Source organism: Fusarium mangiferae (assembly GCF_900044065.1).
Source record: "Fusarium mangiferae strain MRC7560 genome assembly, contig: FMAN_scaffold001, whole genome shotgun sequence".
In the NCBI taxonomy this organism is placed as follows: Eukaryota; Fungi; Ascomycota; class Sordariomycetes; order Hypocreales; family Nectriaceae; genus Fusarium; species Fusarium mangiferae.
In genome coordinates, this window is record NW_024573921.1 from 3329955 (window position 1) to 3348917 (window position 18963).

The following is an 18963-nucleotide window of genomic DNA, read 5'->3' on the forward strand; positions in this document are numbered from 1 at the left end:
GCAGTCTTTTAATTGTTATTTAGCATGTGGTGATCAAGGGTGTTGCTTAGCGCCCACCCCCTTATGACTACATGTCGTAGCAACTATTAGGCTTATTTAGCCAGGAACTTAGAAGCAAGACTCATAAGACCAGAAGCACCACCCTGCTGTCCACCAGCACCGGCCTGGTTCTTGAGGTACATCTTGAAAGCGACTTCACCAGCCTGCTGGATGACGCTCTCCTTGCTCGTGCCCTCAGATACCTTGCCTGATGCGGCCTTGTTGTCAAAGAGCTATAAATTCATATTAGACGCTGACTTATAACTGTACTGTACCTCAAAACTAACCTTACTGGCCTCGGCCAAGGCAAGTCCCAAGAACGCTGTCTGACTGTTGGCACCAGTGCTGCTTTGGCCCTGGCCCTGGGTAAACATCTTGAGAGCCTGCATAGCAGCAGCGGTACCCAGACTCTTGCTGTCTTGCTGGGAGTCGTCGTCGTTGTAAGTGTTCTTGTGCTGCTTGATGGCATCTGGTGGTCATATGTCATCAGCGTGTGTCTTGCTCATCAAACAGAAATCTATTACTTACCCTCCTCATCAAGGTCCTCATCAGCAAGCTTGTTCTGTTTCTGCCCGAGAGATCCTAGAATGCTTCCAAAGAGGTCCTTGTCGCCAGAAGATCCGGCCTTCTGATGGGCTTCCTCCTTGGCATTATCAAAGTCGACGTTTCCACCAAGGAAGCTGGAAAAGCCACCGCCACCCTGAGACTCTGTGTATTGTTAGATTCGCTCGCTCGAGTGGCAGCCTGTGTTAATAACTAACGGATGCCACCAGCAGGAGGGTACTGCTGTTGCTGGCCATACTGGCCCCCTTGTTGTCCATAGCCTTGCTGTTGGCCATAGCCCTGGTCTTGGCCTCCGTAACCTTGCTGCTGTCCGTGTCCTTGCTGCTGGTGTTCTAGAAAGAATATCAATTAGCCGAAGTCATCTGAAGTTTGAGTTATGTTTGAAATGTCGAGATCTGCAAAACAACGGCTAACTGTTGCTTTAAACCCCCTTCGACGGTCTGAGGTCGTATGAGGGGCATCATGGATTCTTGGCGGGGTAACAAGAGGATGTAGATATTAACATACCTTGACGCTTGTCCTTGTCGTCATCAAGATAGTCCTTAGCGGCGTTGATGAGTTTATCCATGATTGCGATTGTAGTGTGAGAGGATGGAGAATGGGTTTGTATTGGAATTTGTTTAGTTTCGAGAGGGAAGTGTATATGAGAGAGAGGTTGATGATGCAAAGGATTGAGTTGAAATAGGTAGGGAGGGGTCCAAGTCTCAGGTGCTGTGTGTACTTTGAGGTCGGAGAACAGACGTCCAATCAGCTCAATTGATAAAGCCTCTACTGTTACTTGACCCTCTACCAGAGTGTATCACTGTGTGTTAGGTGCCTTATGCCGTATTATCCATCCAATACTTTGCTGCGATTGCCATTGAAGTGTCTGACGTGGACCCAGCTGTACAAGCTACAGCTCTCCTCATAATTATGGGGAGCTTGTCACGACGGGACCTACGCAATCCATTTGGTCTTTAGTGGGACCTGTAGCATTAGCTATTGCTTATTTCAGCTGCCATGGATCATAGCTTCAGCTCAGCTACGTACATCGTCACGTATGGAAACAAGACCCTGACTGACTGTATTGACCAACACTGAATATGGTGGGTTAGGGACTATAGCCAGAGGGAAATGGGGTTTCATGTCGTTGCATCTTTTAGTCACGACAGTCACTACAAACAATGCGTCAATTCATATTCGTGGCGCATCAAGGGCGCGCACGTCAGCTAAGTCTGCCCAAATGCTCCCTACGCTCCAGGTATCTGTGTTGTAGTCCCAGTCGTGACAAATCAAATATCCAGTTCAGTCGTGAGTTTGCAAAAAGAAAGTAATCAAATAAACAACCGGCTGTGAGCGTCTCGTGTATCCCGCTTTTCGCCATTCAAATCAGCAATTTCAGCCCAAACTCCGTCGTGCCCCAGGCACCGTGTCTCTAGCCAGCTCGTCTTATATCATGGCAAACACTGCTACTTGCTGCCCTCGTTTCGGTCGTGTCATGTACCTTACAGGCCGGTAGATCGATAACTCCTTGGAAGCCATTTCGTCGCCTCGTGATCATACAGATTGATCCACCGTAGGAGGATGGCTGGTGCTGGTTCTCTTCTTCTCCCTCTTGGCCCAACGTAAGCCGCACGCGTTGCATAATGTCTTCGGTCCTTGTGGTCCCTTTCTCCATTCCGGTGAATCCAGGGTGCCTGTGTTATATTAGTACTGTTAAACAGGTCACTTACGGCGACAAGAACCACTTACCACAGTCCGTACACACATATTCCTCAGACGTCTTGAGCTTCTTCTTTTTATCGCCGGTTCGAGGGTCCCGCTCCATCGGAATGGCAATTCCTGCATCGCCCTTGATCAGGGTCGGGCTAGCATTACCAGTCGTAATTCCCCGGCTTCGTTCGCCCTCAATGTATCGCAATCCCGTTAACATCTCAATCGTGTCTGTGTGCGATGCTCCTTCGTAACGAGCCATCTTATCCTTCAGCGAATCCTGCCGACCGCCTGCGACTGAGCCTTCGAGATTCTCGCGTGTAAGAGCTTTATTGAGAGCTGCTCGATCGGCCTCTGTCATTCCTCTTTCGCTACCCGGACGGTAAAAGGTTCCCGAGGAGACGCCAGTTCCCTCAGATGGTGTCATGTCTGACCGACCCGATTGACTCTGCAGCCACTGCTTTTGCGCCTCATCATTTTCGGCCTCCTCTTCACGGCGGAGCTCGGCTATACGGCGCTTTAATCTTTCATTTTCGATCTTATGCTCAAGGAACGAGTCTAGAAGTCCAGCGTTTTTGGTGGGATATGGTCGCGCCATCATGAACACGGCCTGGCAGAAGGGCGACTGGTTATTTGGATTGGGGGCGAACTTGGCGCCAGCAATGTGTGCATGGCCGACAGTTTCAAATATCGCGTACTCGGCGTCCTTCTTTTTGAAACGGTAAAAAAGTCGTAGCGGGTTGCCTGATGCGATGGATTCGTTGAGTTCTGCGACAAAAACACCTTGGTCATCTGGGTGGATCAGGTCTTTCAGAAACACATCTTGGATCTCCTCTACACTGTATCCAGTGACCTGGAGAATGCTAGGTGATGCGTACTTGATGCGACCGTTGGCATCGAGAATCTGTAAAAAGTCTCTGAGCTCTTCCACGACCTTGGCGGGCCAATTTCTTCGCTTGGTGAACTCTGTGAGGGTGCTGGCGCCAGCGAGATTCATCTGAGCAAAGGCGCCGGCGGGGAGGGGTCCGGCGCCAGGAACATTGTTGGCTGCTGTGTTGAATTGATTTTCAGCTCTCGCGACAGACTCTTCAGTGGTCGATTGCCCATTGCCAAAAGAGCCGCTCATGTTGGAGTCATCTGCGGATTCGAGGTTCATTGGAATGTCTGTTATGCCACCGAGCATACTATTATCGAGCATGGCCATAAGATCGTTGTCCTGACCATCAGCGCCCATCTACAAAATCGGGTTAGCCGAAATGATCGAAGATCAAGGTTGCGTTGGCCTTGGCCGATTGGGGGGGCGCTATAGATAGGGCCGCAGCCCCGGCGTCGGCGTCGGCGTCGCGGGGAGGGGAGTGGTAATTGACCTGGCCACCCGTCATGTCGGGGAGAGAACCAATATCGAGGTTGAAACCGTAGAAATTGTTGAAGTTGTTCGGATGAGGGGCGCCCTGGGGCGGAGGAGGTGGTGGAGGTGGTCCGTGGGACATGGTTGCGGCGCATTCATTCATGTGGCAGTCGAGTATTCAAAGCTGCATGGGCGAGAACCCGGAAAGGGCAATTCCAGTGGCCTTGGTGGTCTCCTCAGCGCTCGACTCAGTGGAGTGGATGCGACAGCAGCGATAAGAGCTGGGATGAGTTGTCCAATTGGAAATATTGTTTCGATGGCTTGAGTACCATGAGAAATTCTGAAAAACGAAAAGATATACCCGGAATAAGGTATTCTGGGGTCGTATCGGTGTGTTTTATCCTTCAATTTTGTTTTTGGGTATGGCGATGGCAAATTCTTGAGCTCAACATCTAACTCGAAACGTAGAAATGGATGTCGAGCTTCCCCTCTCTACTATCCAGTGAGATACTGAACAGCAAAGAGCATCGAGTAATCGGCCAGGAACAAAGTGGTAGAGAAGTTGAAGGGGTCCCTATTAGCCGCCTACAAAATGTTAGAAACAACAACACAAATTGAAAATGCCGTTGGCGTGATGAAATCAAATGAAGAGGCAGCGCTGAAGGGGCTTAAAAGAAAACAAGGCATGAGAGATGTTGCGTGGGCACGGGCACAGATTGGAGTTACCTGTCTGACAGTACTCAGAGAGATGGGACGCCCGGTATAGCAAGAAGGTTTAGGACATGTGCGAGGCAAGATTGTGAAAGGTTTTGGATGAACTTGCTGTAACGGGGCAAGATGAGAAGAGATATCAGCAAACACATATCCATCTGTCATGTCACCTACCTACACCACGGTTTATAGTAGCGTCTTTGGATAACAAAGAATGGCCCGCTTTCTGAGTCAAGGCGAGGCTCAGGATCGCTTTGAAAGGTGCAGATCCTTAGGTTCACAGCAGAGACAGAGGTTGAGAGCGACTTTTAATTGTTTCCCCTTGCTTGGGTCTGATGACAGGGCAGCAAACAGGCTTGTGGTGTGTGTGTGTGTGTCCCTCTCAATTAGTCCATAGACTGCCATGGCAGACTGGGCAGCTCAGCAAAGCAAGTGTGGCCAGGGACTATCAGGGAGTTGGCCACTGTAAAACATGGCACTTTTGGAGAATTGGATTCTTTCACACATGGGAATTTGGGCTGCCTTGGATTGAATGGGGCATGAAACGTCACCTCTTGTCCAATCTGCACTGCTCGGCAACACCCCCTGTTCTTGTCTTTAGCCTCATGGGAACTTGTCCAACGATTGAGCCAGTGTTCCGGAGGTTATGCCCCGGTAAAAGCGGGCTGCTTTCTCACAGGAGTTTCTCCAGCCGGATCTATTGGTTGACTGCATCGGCGTAGTCCGTTTTAGCGCACCCTTGGATCGCCTTAGCGGGTTCCAGCGTAAAGGGTCCAGCGGCAGTAGCGCAAGCCAAGCGCCAAGGTAGGTCACCATCCACAGTGGCTGACCAATATTTGTCGCATCTCATTCGAGGCGCCTCGGAGGAGAAGTATCGATTCTCGTGGGCATTCATGATGTCTAATTAGTTTGACATTCAGGGGGATCATCGCGGGCCAGCTACGGGGGTTTGTTGGAGAGATTTGTGATCGAGATATCGGGAAAGAAAATGGCATCGGGGAACAAGAGATGCCCAAGAGGCGAAGAGAAGAAGACCATGTCTTGTTCAAAACCATGTAGTAGGCTGCACGTCTGCAGGTCTCGTAAGCAAATCCTTCCCAAATTTGTCGCCTCATCTAAAGCCTGCTGTTTTCTCAGTTTTTCATGCAAGGAAAGCAGAAATATGTCACTGTCATGGCACAACTACTATCACCAAAAAGAAAAAAAATACGCTATTGAACTGCTTGAGTGCCCCAGGGTACAAGGAAACCTCTGACATGAACCTAGGGTGCCAAGATCAACTGGTCTAAAGACCAACCAAAATATACTAAACTTACCTAAATATTTCTGTCACTTAGAACAGGGGCCCTAAGTTTTCTTGTCTTCTACTAAAATGTCTATATTTCGTTCCTTCTGCAGCTCTCTAGACCCTTCGAGGCCCTTATTAGGCTCTCTGGCTCTCAGGGAAAATCGTCAAGCAATGTCGCTCCAGATGTAAGGGGTCTCGGGTCTACATCGTACTGACCCGAAGCGGAGTGGCGCCAGGACTGGGGTGGGTTTGCTTGTGTTTTGGCCCAGGGATTTTGGAGGTCTTGATTTTAGGGGTCTCTGGAGACTTGCCACTTGATGATCTGCTGACGTTGAAAAGACGTAATCTTCTAGTCGATCTCGCCAATTGATGAAACGTCACAAATTTGTACTTGCCAATAAGAGAATGACAAAAATGAAACACTTTCGCAAACGTCGAAACAATGCTGGAGTGTAGATATCGTTGAGCTCAAATAGCTTTTCAAAACTGGCCATTTTTGGAGAAATGATTAGTGAACAAGTCATGTAGGCAGGCAGTATGGAGTCTATGGACGTTACCTAGGTACCTACCTTAGATTTGGATCGGATCATGGTACTTTCCATCTTCTCTTCCCAGTGAATCGCGAGAACTCCGGCTAAACCAGCCAACCACGTGCTTACGCATCGACTGTTCCTAGCTTTTGAACCTCTCAACGCGTCTTCGTATCTAACGTCGCGTTACCCGCCAATTTGACTTCAGCTGCCCGATCCACGCTAACGAGCGACACTTGTTGTCTACCTTATTCAAGGCCTCGACGTTGTTGTGACTTGTGAACTGCAGCTTTTCTTATTAGTCAATGTTTTAATCTACGTAATCGACACTGCCGTTACCGCGTTCCCCAGGTGAGGTAGTAGTCACCATGTCCAGAATCGACAAGCTTTCGATCTCGGGTGTGCGGTCCTTTAGCCCCTCAGTCCGTGAAGCTATCCAGTTCAATACGCCTCTGACTCTCATTGTCGGCTACAATGGATCGGGAAAGACAACGATCATTGAGTGTCTAAAATATGCCACGACCGGCGAGCTGCCGCCTAACAGCAAGGGCGGCGCTTTCATTCATGATCCAAAGGTGCCGACATGCGCATTTCCCCAGAAGCAGATCAAGCAGATCTTGATGCTAACATAACGTAGCTTTGTGGTGAGAAGGAGGTTATGGCCCAGGTCAAACTCCAATTTCGATCGATCAATGACCGTCAACATGTCGCTACTCGAAGTTTACAACTTACCGTCAAGAAGACCACCCGCTCTCAGAAAACCCTAGACTGCTCCCTAGTTGTAGTCAATAATGGAGAGCGAACAACAACTTCTACTCGGCAAGCTCAGCTAGATGAAATGATCCCGGAGCGTCTTGGTGTTTCTCCTGCAATTCTTGATGCTGTCATTTTCTGCCATCAAGACGAATCCCTCTGGCCATTGAGTGAGCCTGCTGCTTTGAAGAAACGATTTGACGAGATATTCGAGGCCATGAAATATACGAAAGCCATCGACAACCTCAAGGTCCTCCGAAAGAAACAGGTCGAGCAGCTCGGCAAGCTTCAGAATGACGAGGCTCATAACAAGGTGAACAAGGATCGCGGTGACAGGGCCGAGAAGAGGATGAAAGCCCTGCAAGCCGAAATTGAGGGATCTCGAGAAACTTGTGAGTCTATCAGTTCCGAAATGGAGGAAACGCAAGACAAGATCCGAAACATCCGAGAAACGGCGAATAGCCACCTTGCAATTGTGCAGAACCTCAACACCAAGCGTGAACAGCTTGAGTACAGAGAAGAGGCTGTCAAAGAATTGAAGGCCACTATCGACGAATTGCCCGATGATGACGGAAAGCTCGAGGGTGACCTAGCACATTACGAAGACCGTATGCAGCATCTTCAGGATGAGGCCGACCAGAACAAAGCACAGTATAACGAATTGCAGACCGAATTAGGAAAATCACGAAAGGATCTTTCTGTCAAGCTTTCCGAACAGGGCAAACACCAATCGGACAAAGACAAGTACGAGCGTCAATTGAAGATACGCATGGAAACCATTCAGGAAGCCGCCCAGTCTTACGGCTTCTCGGGCTTTGACGGCGATCTATCGGATCACCATGTGAAATCCTTTAATGACAGACTTCAAAAACTTCTGAGCGAGAAGAAACGGGACCTGGAGCGCTTGCAGAAAGACAACTCCGCTGAACTCGACCGGGCCACTGGCGTCATCACTGAGCTTGAAGGCCGTAAAGCTGCTCGCACACAAGACCGCGTGTCCGCGAAACAACGAATGGGCGCTATTGAAAAACGCACTTCGGTGCTCCAGAACGAGTCAAGCCAGATAGACGTGGATGAGGGTGCCAAGGCTGTGCTTGATGGGCAGATGCAAGACCTTGAAAGCAGATTTCAGACAACCCAGAAGACCTTTGAGAACGCCGATTGGGACCGCCAAATCTCTGACGAGAACGATAAGCTGCATCAGCTCGAGAACGAGAACGATAAGCTAGGCCGGGAACTTGTAGAACGCACTCGTCTAGCGTCTGAGCGAGCCCAGCTTGACTACAGGAAGAAGGAACTTGCTGACCGCAAGCGCAAGCTTGATACCTTGACAAGCACCTGGAAGCCGAAGCTCGATAAAATTCTTGGTAGTGACTGGCAGCCGGAAACACTCGATTCTAAATTTCAGGCATTGATTAAGGACCAGAGCAAGGTTGTCAGTGAGGCCCAGAAGCGCCGTGAACAAATCCGCCAAAAACAGCAGAAAGTGGAATTCAAGTTGAGAACATCTAAAGAGTCCCACGAAAAAAAATCCAAGGAGGCGGCTACTTGCCAACAGCAGGTCGTCAGTGCTCTTCTTGCCGTTCGCGATAATGCTACCGTTGAGGATTACAAAGAGGAAATCGAGGTCACTGAGTCACAGGTAGAAGAGCTCAGGAATGAGCTGAGCCTCTTCGACGCTCTCGTGGACTACTATACAAAATGCAAGCGCTTGCTTGATACTAAACGCAAGTGCCAACTCTGTGATCGCCATTTTGATGACAACCAAGCCGCAAGCATGGAGCGCTTGAGCAAAAGGATCGACAAGCACCTTGACCCAAGAGGCAAAATTGATACAGAAAAAGACCTCAAGGATACTGTCGCAAACTTGGAAAAGCTACGATCCGTCAGGGGATCTTATGATACGTATGAGCGGTTGACTGCCAAACTGCCTAGTCTTCGAGAAGAGTGCAAGGTTGCCGAAGCAGAGTTTGATGCCCTTGAGAGACAAGTGGAAGAACAAGGATCCGTCTTGTCGGCTGAGGAAGAGAAGCAGAAAGACCTAGAAGATATGTCAAAGACTGTCCTCAGCATTGCACAAACTGTCAAGGATATTGCAGAGTCTGAGAACCAGGTTGACCGTATCATGTCTCAGCAAATGTCAGGTGGCGTTACTCGAAGTCCCGACGAGATTCATGAGCTTCAAGCTGGCCTATCGGACCAGATGAGGAACCTGAAAAATCGCATCGCGAAGTTGACTACGGATCGCCAGCGCACAAAAGATCAGCTCAGCTCTCTTGAGCTTGAAAAGAGCGAGCTAAGAAACAAGATCAGCCGAGCAGCGGGCCAATTAGACAAGAAGCAGGACCTCCAGAATCAGATCCAGGCACTGAAAGAAGAGGCTTCGCATCAACGAAACGTCATCCAGCGAGCTGACGAGGAGTTGGAGACCATTGAGCCCAGCATTACTGAAGCAAGGTCTGCCCGTGATGAAGTCCTAAGACGCGGCCGGGCCAAGGAGCAAGTCATTGCTGAGGCCCGTGATGCCGTAGCCAACTCTGTCAACGAGATGAAAATGATGGATGCTGATATTCAAGATTATATCGACCGAGGAGGACCCTCGAATCTGGTATCTAATGAACGATCTATTGCCACACTTGAGAAGGCAATTGCGAGTACTGAAAAGGAGGTCACAGACCTTACTGTTCGCACGAACAAGCTCAAGCAGGACATTGACAATGGAGACCGCAAGAAGAAAAACATCAAAGATAACTTGAACTACCGCAAGAACCTTCGCACGATCGACGTTATCCGTCAAGAGATTGCTGAGTTGGAAGATCGCAATGCAGATGAGGATTACGAACGCCTCCAGGCTGAAGCTCGCATGCAAGAGAACCACTATAACCGCCTTCTTGCCGAGCGAGGCTCTGTTATGGGATCTATGAAAACTAAAGATGAAGAACTTGGGAGACTCCTTCAAGAGTGGGAAATGGACTATAAGGACGCCAAGAGAAAGTATCGCGAGTCGCACATTCGCGTGGAAACGACCAAGGCTGCTATCGAAGATTTGGCGCAGTGTAGCTCGGCCGTGGACAAAGCTGTGATGCAATTTCACTCCATGAAGATGGCCGAAGTGAATCGCATTGCTGGCGAATTGTGGCAGAGCACCTACCAAGGAACAGACATTGATACTATTCTCATCCGCTCAGACAATGAGTCAAACACAGGCAAACGCAGCTACAACTACCGACTCTGCATGGTGAAGCAGGACACTGAGATGGACATGCGCGGTCGATGTTCTGCTGGACAAAAGGTTCTCGCGTCTATCATCATTCGCCTGGCTCTGGCTGAGTCTTTCGGCGTCAACTGTGGCCTGATCGCACTCGATGAGCCCACCACAAACTTGGATCGCGACAATATCAAGAGTCTGGCGGAGAGTCTACATATGATCATCAAGGCCCGACAGGCACAGAGCAATTTCCAGCTCATTGTGATTACTCATGACGAGGACTTTTTGCGACATATGAGGTGTAGCGATTTCTGTGACAGTTTCTTCAGAGTCAAGCGAGATGAACGACAAAACAGTGTCATCTCGAGAGAAAGCATCACAAAGATCTTCTAATGGATGTATCAAGTACTCAAACAGGACGACTTGAGATTTGATGTCGGACAAATATGTAAAATAGGCTGAGATATTATCAGCGTCAAAACATTGTTCTTGGCGTTTAGGGGCCGTGGACAAATATCATCATATATTTGCTTATTGTTTGTGCCCTGCGATATGCTGGTGTTGCTTCTGTAACACTTGGGTAAACAGACGTTCGATTGTATCGACGGCCTCATTCGATATTGGGCACAGCTGGATCGAATGATATCCTCCGACGTAAATCCGCCCCAAAATGCACGATGCTAGAATAAATGCTGGTTTGATGCCGTCTCATTCAAGGACGTCAGCTCATTACGAATAAGGGATACGAATAAATCATATCAGGAACTCACACTGTTAGTCATGCACTTCCGAGGAGTTCATTCTAGCTCATCTTGGACAAGTCTCAAGCTAGGTGAACAAGAGAGAAATCAAACTACCTAGTTTCCGATGCCTCGTCAAAGCAAGGTGATGACCAGACACGCACAGGAACAGAAGAGTCATTCCGGTGAGCAATTGCATGGCGGCCTCCTCAAGCTAACACTTACATACGTTAGATACATACAATAAATAAGCCGGAGGATCATCTTGGACGCGAGTACGTAAAAGTGTACGGAACTATGCCCCGGCAATAATACTCGGACTCCACACACACCCTTGTTCTTGGGGTCTTGAATGTCGTTGACGCTCTTATTTCACTGCAATGGAATTATTTCTCCACCCTCCAAGAGAGACCAGACGGCTCCTTTTGCCGAATTGCTCGAAAAAGTTCCTGGCCTCGCCCTCGCGCCTCGGATTTAATTAATGAATACGGCGGTCATGGTTATTGCGTGCGTGGTCCCCGTTTTCGGAGAAAGGATCACAATGGACTTGACTACATCAACAACTCAACTCACCTCAATCTCTTTCTCCCCTTTTTGACCAGGATCCTCATATGAAAATCCTTCACCGGCGTAGACTGAACGCAGAGTAATTAAGCCAAATACAACCGTATTGAGAAAACTACAGGTTCCTGATTAGCAATCACCGTTGCGGTCAACGCCGGCTTCCGGACAAGGATCTTCACAGCTACTATAGTCGTCGACGACTTTCATTCCACCATTTCAAATAGGTGAAGAGAAGTAGGGGCTTCATCTTTTCATCTAGCCTTTTGGGCTTTCTTGCGCAACAATGGCCGCTTCACCACCAACACCGGAGCGGAGGACTAGCTCAGATAGTACTCTTGATGTTGAACGAGACGGGGCCTATGCAGCGAATGGACACTCCCAAGACCCTCCAGCCGCCGAACCAACTTCCGAGGGAGCGGAGACGACACCGGCCGGCAGTAACCCATCTCCCGGAGCAGCTGAGGCCGGTGACCCCGAGGCCGGACGGACCACGTCGGAGACCATCTTGGTAGTTGGCGCTCTATGTCTTGCGCTCTTCCTTGCCGCTTTGGATACGACCATTATTACCACAGCCGTTCCTACTATTGCCAACGAGTTTCACTCAAGTCAGGGTTACATCTGGATAGGAAGTGCATATCTGTTGGGCAACGCCGCATTCGTGCCGACATGGGGCAAGATCTCAGATATCTTTGGTCGCAAGCCTGTTCTTCTCGCTGCGGCTGTCATCTTCTGGATTGGATCTCTGCTGTGTGCTGTTAGCAATGGCATGCCAATGCTCATCGCTTCGCGTGCCATTCAAGGCATTGGTGGAGGTGGTCTCATCGTCCTGCCGAATATCGCCATCAGCGACCTTTTCTCTATGCGAAACCGTGGAATGTACTTTGGCATTTTGGGTATGGTCTGGGCTTTAGCATCTGCGGTTGGCCCTATTCTCGGTGGTGTTTTCACTAGCCAGGTCACCTGGCGATGGTGTTTCTACATCAACCTCCCCATCTCAGCCGTTGCCATCGTTATCCTTGTCTTCGTCCTGAAGCTCCACAACCCACGAACACCGGTGAAGGAGGGTCTATTGGCATTGGACTGGCCTGGCAGTATTCTCATCATTGGCGGTACCATTATGTGGTTGCTCGGACTTGAGCTCGGTGGTGTTTCTTTCCCCTGGGACTCGGCTACGACAATTTGCCTCATCGTCTTTGGCATCTTCGTCGTTGGTCTCTTTCTCGTATACGAGTGGAAAGTCGCCAAGTTTCCCGTTCTCCCTATTCGCCTCTTTCACACACAAAACAGTGTTGCATCTTATGGAGTTGGTTTCACTCACGCATTCGTCTTCATGTCAGGCAGCTACTGGCTTCCACTCTACTACCAGGGAGTCCTCGGCGCATCTTCGTTGCTCTCTGGTGTTTATTTGCTCCCATATGTGCTCTCCCTGTCGTTTGTGTCGGCTGGTGCTGGAGTCTACATCAAGAAGACAGGCAACTACAAGCTCGTTATCGTTTTGGGCTTGATCATTACCGTCATTGGCTTCGGTCTGTTTATCAATCTTGAACCGCGCGCCAACTGGGCCAAGATTATCATTTTCCAGATCATCGCCGGCATCGGTATTGGTCCTAACTTCCAGGCTCCTCTGATTGCACTCCAGACAAATGTTGAGCCTCGAGACATTGGTTCTGCAACCTCATGCTTCTCCTTCATCCGTCAGTTGGGCACATCAATCTCCGTTGTTGTAGGAGGTGTCATTTTCAACAACAAGATGGAGAGCCAGTACCCTAAACTGAAGGAAGAACTCGGTTCGGAACTCGCAGATAGACTCTCCGGTTCCAACGCAGCAGGCAGCGTCGAGCTCGTTGGCTCCTTGACGGGCCACGATGGCAGGGTCGCCAAGACAGCTTTCTGGAAGAGTCTGCAAACAATGTACATCGTCTATGCATGCTTTGCAGGGCTGTCGCTCATCATCAGTCTGATGATCAAGCAAGTCAACCTCAGTAAGGAACACAAGGAGCACAAGACAGGTCTCAAATCACTAAAGCAACGCGATGATGAGAAGGAGGAGGTTGATGCTGCAGAGGGTGTCACGACAGGTAACGAAAAGACGACGGACAACTAAAATGGCGTTTTTTTGTTGTTCTTGTGTTATTAAGGATATTTCAACATACCCGCAGTCATGAAACGACACTGCTTTTCGGTATATGAGCACTTATTATTGGATATAAAACATACGAGCGTTTGTAATTAGACTGCTGCTACTGAATTTATTTCGAGAAGTACTACCGAAAGTATACGTAAATTGTAATTGTGAAGAACCACTTGGTGTTGTAAGGGCCCCAAACTGTATCGTTGAAGTAATTAGTCTATGATTCAAGGAATTCATAACGAGGACTATCTCCACGACGGCTTCGGCCAGGCTGGCTTGGGCTGATTCAAGCGATTGTTAATCGCACAAGGAATTCATGGGATCGAGTCTAAAATAACTTCTCCCCCTCTTCGACCGTCCTCTTCCACTCCTCATAATCAAATCCGAGATCTTCCAATGTCCTCAGTTCATGTCTCTTATCGCCCGCTGCTCTGCTCGCCAACTTGATCTTTGGTACTCTCTCCCTCACCCATCGCTTATCTAGTCCCCAGTAAGGCGGTCTCTTGCCCTCGCCATCATTCTCAAGGCCGAGCTCAGGGGCCTTGGTCGCGGTTTTGCTCAGCTCGTACAAACGGTTGATGTAGTCGACATCTTCTGGGAACGCCATGACATGGATTGCCTTGCCTTCTCCCTTCTCTTCGTGTTGCTCCTGTACCCATGCTTCCATAGCAGCTTCTGAAGGGGGGTTCAAGCGCCCGGACCAGATGCGAGCAATTAGTGCACTCTGTGCTTCAGCAATAGGGAATGGAACAATTCGCTGTGGAACACTGAGAAATGATAAGGTAGGATCCGCAGTGTAGAGAATCTGCTCCCAGAGATGTGCTGCATGGCCTCCACTAGGTACAACTACAGTTGGGTCAAGAGACTTCAGGAAGGGGTACGAGTAGTGAAAACCGGTGCAGAATATGACAGCATCAATGTCGTTCTCGATCTGGCCGTTAGCGAAGCGAACACCACGTTGAGAAGGGAGAAACTCGACAATCTCGGGAACGCCAGCGGCCCATGGCTCCTTGGCTGGTGGTATCACGGTGGGCTTCTCCTTTTCAGAAACAAAGATGGGCTGCTTTGCAACAGTAGACAGTTGTGCACTCACGTCGACTCCAGAGGCAGAGTTTCCGACAACAATGACTTTCTGGTCGATTGTTAGTCAACGTTCTGTAGGGCGAACAAGCATCCTTACCTTATCCTTGAAGTCATTGGGGCGTCGATAGAACTTGGAATGTGATATAGCCCCTGGGTATGCCTTATCAAAGTCGACGAGGCCAGGAATATCGGGAATGAATGGATCATTATAGTGGCCACTCGCCACTACAACAGCGTCATACTCGTCTTTGATGACCTTGTTGGCTTTGAGATCAAGCACCTCAACCGTCCAGGGCTGAGAACGGCTTGGACCAGGTTTCTCAATATTCAACACCTGTGTCTGGTATGAGATGTGAGGATTGATTTCCTGGGCATATTCCTTCAGGTACTGTAGCACAACGCTATGTCGGGGAAACAGTGATGAGCCTTGGGGAAATTCCTTATCGGAGTATCTCATGAGAGAATGGGGAATGTTTGTCTCGAGGAGGTCGTAGATTGGTGACATAAACTCAACGTCGCCATTGTCGTTAGGCCACAGGGCTTGATCTGGGCTGAAACTAGGCTGGGTTCTTGGGACTGAAAAGCCTTGTTCTCGGGCTAGAGGTGTATAGTTCCAAACACCTCCTGGTGTGGCACGTTGCTCGAAGACTCGGATTTTGGAGAACCTTTTCTCTGCAAGAAGGTATCTAGGGTGAGAGTCAGTGACTTGGCTGTATGTGTAAGTGGTATCAGTGATTACCTGGCCGCTGCGAGGCCACTTGGGCCAGCGCCGATGATGGCGATGCGACGAACGTCTAGTTTATCCGCCAACGCCATTCTTTCTCTATCTCCAAGTCGTCGTTTTGAACACTGGACTTGGATATGACTTTACTGAAACGATAAGACACACGTACGCCCGAGTCACAGTGATGTAACAATGTGAGTAATTACACAAAACAGCTCTGGCAATAGTGGGATGCAGGCATTTGATAACGATGTGGGATGTGCAAGGTAATATATAAATACCCTCAGCAGCTCAGTTCTCTTCTCATGAACGGCTCCTCGTCTCATTCGATTAATGACAAAAGACGCTGCCGATGGATCCCGCACAATAGCCTCATCCGCTCGGCGCTGTCGAATGATTGTCTCTGTGAGTATGGTTGCCTCTTTAGGTAATCCCGGTCGGCCTCCGCGCGACCCCGACTCCGGGCATCGGAGGACCCGGCGCTGCCAGTCTGACCCGTTGAGACATGTCTAAGTACCTTATCTAATGAGACAATTCAACTTGATTCAATATGTGAATTCGCGATACCCTCATATCACAGTTTTTGAATTCTCTGTATTCACGCCTATAACTCATTAGGGTCTATTAGACTTTTTCCCCCTGCGGCTCCGCGAATTCTCACTAACGTACGTAGGTGAGGGCCCTGCCCATTGAAGGAATAGCACCTCAACCTCGTGCAAGCACGCAATTTGGTCCACCTCCATCAACATCCTTCAACAATAGGCACGATGGCGTATCTTTATCTGCTGCTCTGAAGACTCATCTTATCAGCGAATGAGGTGATTGAATGTTTTCCTTTTCGATGCTTCTCCGTTTGTAAATGACGTGCAATCTCAAAACCTCTGCATACATTCTTGTACAGTCGCGATATCAATCGTATATTGATAACGCTCTCGTCTCCATTTATTGCCATGCCACTCGCTACTCTTGACGACGCCAATTGCCCAAAATGGCATCTGCATCTGATATGAAGGCTTCGATCCACCGTTTCCGCCTCCGCAGGGTGTCTCCATCCCCGAGGGACGTCGGTCGGGCCCGGTCCGCTTCACCACCGGTATCTCCTGACCAGCGGCTGCAGCAGCAGGATGCGCCCCAGGGAGAGGCGCAGGCTCGGCGGCAGGATCAGCAAAAGCAATCTCAAACTGTCGTCGCGGGCCGGAGCGCGACTGGGAGACCCATAGCCCCGGCCTGTGATAGGTGTCGCAGCTTCAAGAAGAAGTGCAGTCGCACATTTCCTGTCTGCTCTCTCTGTGCCAGCGCTGGCCAGAGGTGTTCCTATACTAACCCTGTTGCCAATGCTGAGGCGCAAGTCCATCAGCTGCGCTCTCGAGTACAATGGCTGAGCCAATACATTGAACAGGCCATCCTTGCGCCAGGTCGACAAGATGTGATAGAAGGTATCGAGACAGGATCCGACCTGGGTATTGCACTAGGCCATGGGCCACGGAGCGGTATTGGTAATATCGCAGCTTCGGGGACAGTATCATCGCCTCTATCGCGAGTGCCAGGTCAGATGGCTTCTCCTTTGGAGACCATAGGCTCTCTTCCCTCTATGCGTGGACAAGACCACCCCTCAACTGGGAGACAGAGTGTTGACATGCGCCTAGAGGAAAGGGATCCTGGTAGTGTGCGAACCACAAGCAGTCGTTTATCTTATGGAGAGTCAACAGACGGATCAGTCACAAAACGAAGATTGATTGCAAGACAAGCCCTCCCTCCTGACATTGCCCCCAGTCGCTTTGTCGATGCCTTCTTTCGTCACGTCAACAGGGCATATCCATTCGTCGATCAAACTCGAATACGGCGAGATCTTGAACTTCTGGGCGATGCGTCTCCAGCTGACCAGGATCCCCCCATGACTCTATTGTATCTCGTCATGGCCATTGGATGCACGTCGCTGGTACGGGCTGGGCAGATCCCCAGTGATACGGCACATCGGTTCGATGTGGTATACCCAGACATCATACAAGAGTGTCTCTCGAACGAAACCATCGAGTCTGTACAGATTCTCATCTTGTTAGGGTTATACTCTTTGTTTGATCCAGCAGCAACCTCAGCCTACTTCATCGTCGGTATTGCCGCACGACAAGCCATGGTCATCGGTCTGACTAGACCAGATGAGCAGCCACGTACGGCCGTGGAAACCGAACTCAGACATCGACTTTACTGGAGTATCTTCGTCCTTGACCGTATGATGTCGGCGTCCCAAGGATTACCAGCCGCTTTTACAGATGAGCATGCTAATGTGCCGCTCCCGGGACTGACGGTGGAAGAGTTTGCCAGTCCGGACCGAGCTGTGTATGCTCGGAACCTGCAGACTAGTCGGCACGTCATCCAGCTCCGGCAACTCGAATATCGAATTCTTCACGCGGTACACCTGCAACAAAACTCTGAAACTGCACGCCTAGCTCCCGCAGATAGGCGTACGGTACTGAATAGTTTGAGGTCTGAAATCGAGGACTGGTACAGCAATGGGTGCCTCATGTCGCCCATGGAAGCAGATAATCTGCCTATCCACAGCAGCATCACCTGGCTGAGTGCTCAGTATTACCACTTGTTAATTCTTCTCTACTTTCCGAACCACTTCAACAGCTCTGCAGCAGCAGTTACTCGTCAGGAACAGCTTGAGTTTGCTCAGAAGCAACTCCAAGCCAACTCAGCGCTCCTTCAACAACGGCAACTACCATTAAACAGAGTATCCCTGAGTCGGTTATTGCCAGTATGTCTGTTGTTGATGCATGATTTCGTAGCATCGTATAGGGCTGATGGAGCATCATCATCGGCCCGGGAAGAAGTCGTGCTACTGATCACGCTTCTCGAAGCGTTTCCAGAGGGATGGACAGTGGCACAAGAAGCAGCTCGCATCATGCAGCAGTTTGCCGGCGTGTTGACAGGACAAGGGGGTATGGCCACTGCGTACTATGGCGAGACTATAGAAGAGCTCGTCAAGCAGTGCATCGCTAGTTTTACAGGGCTGCTACACCAGTTCCTGGGTAAAGCGACATGCTTCCAGTCAATCGAGTATGCACAAGAGTCTCAAGAGGTTGAAAGAATGGGGCAGATCGGAGCCACGCAACAGTCGTCGACCAATTCACTATGGTTGAATGGAGCAGATTCAAGTATTGGGGGAGTTAATGAAGAGGCGGTACTAGGATATGGATGGGGTTCATGGGATCTTGACTTCCTTTAAGCGAGTTAATACATGTATATCTCCCGGTGTACGGATAGATAATATTCTAATGTTTTTAGTAAAAAGAATTGGTGCACATAACCAGTATAGACACTGGGGACAATGTGAGCATTTTGGAAGGAAGAGTATTCGATCTAAGATAACTCAACTAATTTATATTTTTAAATCTTGGTTAAAGGGTAATATTGTAGTTCTACTATCAGTTCATGCCATGGAGTGGCGTGGAGTAGCCTCAGACCCTGACGATATCGCGACTGGTGGATTATACATGATCAATATTTACGCAGGCGAACGGACAAGGTTTCCCGCCGTTGAAGATTAACGATGCCCAAATTCAATTGATTGAATAGAATGCATAT

At 49.5% G+C, this 18963-nt stretch overlaps 6 protein-coding genes across 6 annotated transcripts; 3 read left to right on the plus strand and 3 right to left on the minus strand.

Annotated features, from left to right (window-relative positions):
- Positions 1-92: 92 nt before the first annotated feature.
- Positions 93-1171, minus strand: FMAN_01550 (uncharacterized protein; the record flags this gene model as incomplete). The annotated part of the gene is made up of 5 exons (XM_041820223.1): positions 93-272; positions 327-508; positions 568-747; positions 801-935; positions 1111-1171. The coding sequence occupies 5 exons, from the start codon at positions 1169-1171 to the stop codon at positions 93-95; spliced, it is 738 nt and encodes a 245-aa protein (XP_041676891.1).
- A 968-nt stretch (positions 1172-2139) lies between these two features.
- FMAN_01551 (putative zinc finger protein white collar 2 (wc-2)) lies at positions 2140-3785 on the minus strand (the record flags this gene model as incomplete). Its single annotated transcript, XM_041820234.1, has 3 exons — positions 2140-2279; positions 2335-3529; positions 3663-3785. The coding sequence occupies 3 exons, from the start codon at positions 3783-3785 to the stop codon at positions 2140-2142; spliced, it is 1458 nt and encodes a 485-aa protein (XP_041676892.1).
- Positions 3786-6540: 2755 nt separating this feature from the next.
- On the plus strand, positions 6541-10526 carry FMAN_01552 (putative RAD50 homolog uvs-6; the record flags this gene model as incomplete). The annotated part of the gene is made up of 2 exons (XM_041820245.1): positions 6541-6747; positions 6810-10526. 2 exons carry the CDS (start codon positions 6541-6543, stop codon positions 10524-10526), a joined length of 3924 nt encoding a protein of 1307 aa, XP_041676893.1.
- A 1194-nt stretch (positions 10527-11720) lies between these two features.
- FMAN_01553 (uncharacterized protein) lies at positions 11721-13541 on the plus strand (the record flags this gene model as incomplete). The annotated part of the gene is made up of 1 exon (XM_041820256.1): positions 11721-13541. One exon carries the CDS (start codon positions 11721-11723, stop codon positions 13539-13541), a length of 1821 nt encoding a protein of 606 aa, XP_041676894.1.
- A 355-nt stretch (positions 13542-13896) lies between these two features.
- On the minus strand, positions 13897-15467 carry FMAN_01554 (uncharacterized protein; the record flags this gene model as incomplete). The annotated part of the gene is made up of 3 exons (XM_041820268.1): positions 13897-14700; positions 14749-15337; positions 15391-15467. The coding sequence occupies 3 exons, from the start codon at positions 15465-15467 to the stop codon at positions 13897-13899; spliced, it is 1470 nt and encodes a 489-aa protein (XP_041676895.1).
- Positions 15468-16363: 896 nt separating this feature from the next.
- FMAN_01555 (uncharacterized protein) lies at positions 16364-18604 on the plus strand (the record flags this gene model as incomplete). The annotated part of the gene is made up of 1 exon (XM_041820279.1): positions 16364-18604. One exon carries the CDS (start codon positions 16364-16366, stop codon positions 18602-18604), a length of 2241 nt encoding a protein of 746 aa, XP_041676896.1.
- Positions 18605-18963: the final 359 nt, after the last annotated feature.